This window comes from Neomonachus schauinslandi, unplaced genomic scaffold (genome assembly GCF_002201575.2).
Source record: "Neomonachus schauinslandi unplaced genomic scaffold, ASM220157v2 HiC_scaffold_2893, whole genome shotgun sequence".
Lineage (NCBI taxonomy): Eukaryota > Metazoa > Chordata > Mammalia > Carnivora > Phocidae > Neomonachus > Neomonachus schauinslandi.
In genome coordinates this window covers 1-3,856 of record NW_025411582.1, presented here as the reverse complement: position 1 = coordinate 3,856, position 3,856 = coordinate 1, and the positions used below count along the sequence as shown (strand labels likewise).

Below are 3,856 nucleotides of genomic sequence, written 5' to 3'. Positions count from 1 at the left end.
TCAATAAAACAAAAAGTAACAAGTGTTGGTGAGGATGTGCAGAAATTGGAACCCTTATACATTGCTGGTAGGATATAAAATGGGGTAGCCTCTGTGGCAAGCAGTTTGGCTGTTCATCAAAGAATTATCATACAACTCACCAATTCAACTCTTAGGTATATACTGAAAGGAATTGAAAACAGAAGCTCAAACAAATATTTGTATACTAGGGTTCATTGTAGCATTATTTACAATAGCCGAAAGGTGGAAACATTCCAAGTGCCCATCAACAGATAAGTGGATAAACAGTGCTGTTTATACACGATGAAATATTAGTCCGTCATAAAAAGGAATGAAGTTTTGATACATGCTACGTCATAGTTGAACCTTGAAAACATTGTGCTAAGTGAAATGAGCCAGTTACAAAAGAACAAATATTGTAAGATTCCACTTATATGAAATCTCTAGAATAGGCAAATTCAGAGGGATAGAAAGTAGATGAAGGTTAACCGGGACTGGGGCCATGGAAGGTTACTGCCGAATGCTTATACAAATTCTGTTTGGGGTGATGGAAAATGTTTAGAAACAGATAGTTGTGACGGTTGCACGTTGAATCTAATTCAACGGTTGACAGTGTGAACCTAATTAATACCACTGAATAGTACACTGAAAAATGATTGAAATGACATATTTTATATCTTTTATATGTATTTCATCACACGCAAATAATTTTTAAAAAGAGTTAAACAACCAGTAAAGCTGTTTTACCTGTAGCATGATGTGATTGCAAATAATATGATTAGAACGTATGCCAAGTGGAACAAAGGGATCACGGTTGTAGAAGTTGCTTCAAATTCCAGTCGTCTGGAAAGTGATGTGAAATAGACCACCTGCCACAAAAATATACACAAGTAAATAACTTTTCACTCCAATATCTGTGTGTGTTACAAACACTACTGAAACACTATAGCTTATTCATTGAAACAACAGGTTAAAATTTAGTAAAAGATCAAAATATGTGAACTATGACTTTAGAATAAAGAAGGCAACATAGATTTGCTTCTTCCCACAAATCCCTGGCATGCTTTCCGAAGTTTCTTGCAAAAACCCAAAGTTTAAAACTCCTGACTATACAGGGCGCCTGGGTGGCTCAGTTGGTTAAGCGACTGCCTTCGGCTCAGGTCATGATCCCGGAGTCCTGGGATCGAGTCCGCATCGGGCTCCCTGCTCAGCGAGGAGCCTGCTTCTCCCTCTGACCCTCCCCCCTCTCATGTACTCTCTCTCTCTCTCATTCTCGCTCTCTCAAATAAATAAATCTTTAAAAAAACAAAAAAACAAAAAAACTCCTGACTATACAAAATCTGAGTTCTGTATAAGACTGTGAAGTCATTAACAGCCACAGAAAAGTGTCGCTTTTTCTAAATTTTATTAGGTTGTTGTCTTTTACTATTTTAATTGCATTGATATTTCAGAAAGCTCTAGCATTCAAAGGCTTTTTTCCAGTAGTTGTCTCACTTTGACCAGGCTTATTCACAAGTACTAGTAGGCTTGCTGGCCCAACGTTACAGAATAGTTAGCATGTGCCTGGGTGCGATCACTTACTTGGAAAATGCTAAGCTAGTTCTCTTTTCAAAAACACCATGGAACTTCTGCTTAAAGGTTTTTCTTTTTAATTTTTTATTTATTTTTTATTTCAGTGAACTCCAAACAAATTTTAGGGGGCTCCCCCAAACAGCAGAGACTTTAACTAAAAGTAGGAATTTCAAAGTCATTTGACTAGGAAACCTGATGATCAATGTCTGTACGGAACAGACCTACCTTGAGGATGTAGGATTTGTGTTTTCCACCAGAACATTACTAAGGATTTAAGATTTGTGGCAACCTTTGATGTGTGAGATTAAGGCCTCTGGATTAAGTACCAAATAGAGTAGAGCACTCCCAGCTTCAAGCCAAGGTCTCCATCAAATAATCAGGGAGTGCTACTGCTATGATCCTTGGAAAAAGTGTCCTTATTCCTCCCACCTTCTCCTGGCCTCCCTCTCAAGCCCAGCCACCAGGTACCTGGATCTTCTTCAGGGCCAGACTCGTTTTCATGTTGCTAAACTGGTTCAGGAAATAGATCAGCCACATCTTGCTCAGCTCGTTGACCTCTCCATCCTCCGTCTTCAGGCAGTACAGAAGCCGCATGGCTTTGGCCTTCACGAGTAACTGGTTCATTCCCATCCTCTTGCCGAAAAGGGTTCCCCCAATGGTGCCGGCCAGGTAGATGGGCTGACCCGTTTGGTTGAAGATTGGGAAGGTGATGTGTCTCAGGTCGAGGTTCTTGTTCATCTTCCAGGCAGCCAGGAGTGGGTTGGAGGGCACGCAGAGGCCCTGGTTCTTAGCGCACACCTGACTGTAGCGGATCTGGGCTCCGTTTTCCTCTGTCACATACAGATCCTGTACCACGTCGTCCAATTTACCAATTTCCTCTAGGATTTCTTGTTCCAGCAGTGAGGCAGTGTTGGAAACCGCCAGAATACAAGCAAAGTTGACTTCGGTGCTCTTCCTGGAGATGGAGAAGAGGTAAGAGTCCTTGGTGGTGAAATGTCCCTGCACAAAGCGCCGCTCAGCCTTGGCCCGGCTCCCTATGGGGGTGTACTGCTCCTCGAGGTTTTCTTCTACATCCGTGGGCAAGTAAATCAAGCCAGTGCCCAGAGTGGCCGTCAGCACCATGGGCACCAGCAGGAAGATCCAGGGGTGCGAGCCCACCTCCCACCCCAGCCTTCCGAAGGCGCGGGAGAGGGGCGCCTCTAGGCAGTTGGTGCGGCAGCCGGGTCTCTCCGACAACCGATTTTCCGACCTGGGAGCCTGCGGACTTGAACGCCCCTGCACTGACCCCGATTGGGAATGGGACGCCCCAAGGGACTGCGTGCTCTGCCCCGAAGCCCAGTTCAGCTCGGGTTCCCGTCCTTGACTTGAGTCCAAGAGCTGCTCTGAGTCCTGCTTGGAGGCGGGGAGCGGCTCTGCCCGCGGGCCTGCCTCCACCTCCGACGGCCTCCCGGAGTCTGGCCCAGGCCCGGCCTCGGGTTCCCACCCCGCTTCCACCTCGGGCCAGGCCTCCGGCACCACCTTGGAAGGCCTAAAGCTCATTTCTGGGAAGGAAAGGCAACGTTCTCAAACTGGACAGCAGATGAGACTGCAGCTACTGGGCGCTCAGAGCGCCCAACTCCACCCCCACCCAACGGTTTCCTGGAGAAATTCTAAGGGAGTCCGTTTGAGTTCCGGCTGCCTGTGCGCGGAGCCTGGAGACTTCCTTGGGGAGCACGTGTTTTGACCCATAGCCTCACTAGCCCCAAATTTGTCTGGGGTGTGCCTGTGCTCTCGGGAGTTTAGTTAACACAGAAACACTTCTTTCATTTTTTTTTTTAAAGACTTTATTTATTTATTTGACAGAGAGACACTGTGAGAGAGGGAACATAAGCAGGGGCGGGGAGCGGGAGAGGGAGAAGCAGGCTTCCCGCCGGGCAGGGAGCCTGACATGGGGCTTGATCCCAAGAGCCTGGGATCATGACCTGAGCCAAAGGCAGACGCTGAACGACTGAGCCACCCACTCCGTTTTCTATTTTAAAAGTTAGGATAAATGGGACCGAGGATTCCTTTTCTCCTTTATCTGCATGTTGCAAGTCCTGGTTATAGCTACATCTGGAGTTAATCCTTGGTGTGCTATAAATCTAGTGGTACCTGTATCACATTTAAATGGAGGAACTGATCTGGGAATTCCATTTGTTAAACCATATCTACATTATGGAGAGAAATGGCTCAGCTGCTTTCCTAAACATTTAGGATGAAATGTTAGAGGGAGGGTGTTCACAAGTATTCTGTATTGTACAAAACC

At 45.9% G+C, this 3,856-nt stretch overlaps 1 protein-coding gene across 1 annotated transcript; it reads right to left on the bottom strand.

Annotated features, from left to right (window-relative positions):
* Window positions 1-747: 747 nt before the first annotated feature.
* PTCHD3 (patched domain containing 3) lies at window positions 748-3,111 on the bottom strand (the record flags this gene model as incomplete). The annotated part of the gene is made up of 2 exons (XM_044912474.1): window positions 2,041-3,111; window positions 748-869 (listed from the first exon to the last, which is right to left on the bottom strand). Coding segments are annotated over exons 1-2 (1,193 nt in total), but the record flags the coding sequence as incomplete, so codon positions are not given.
* Between the last annotated feature and the right edge of the window lie 745 nt (window positions 3,112-3,856).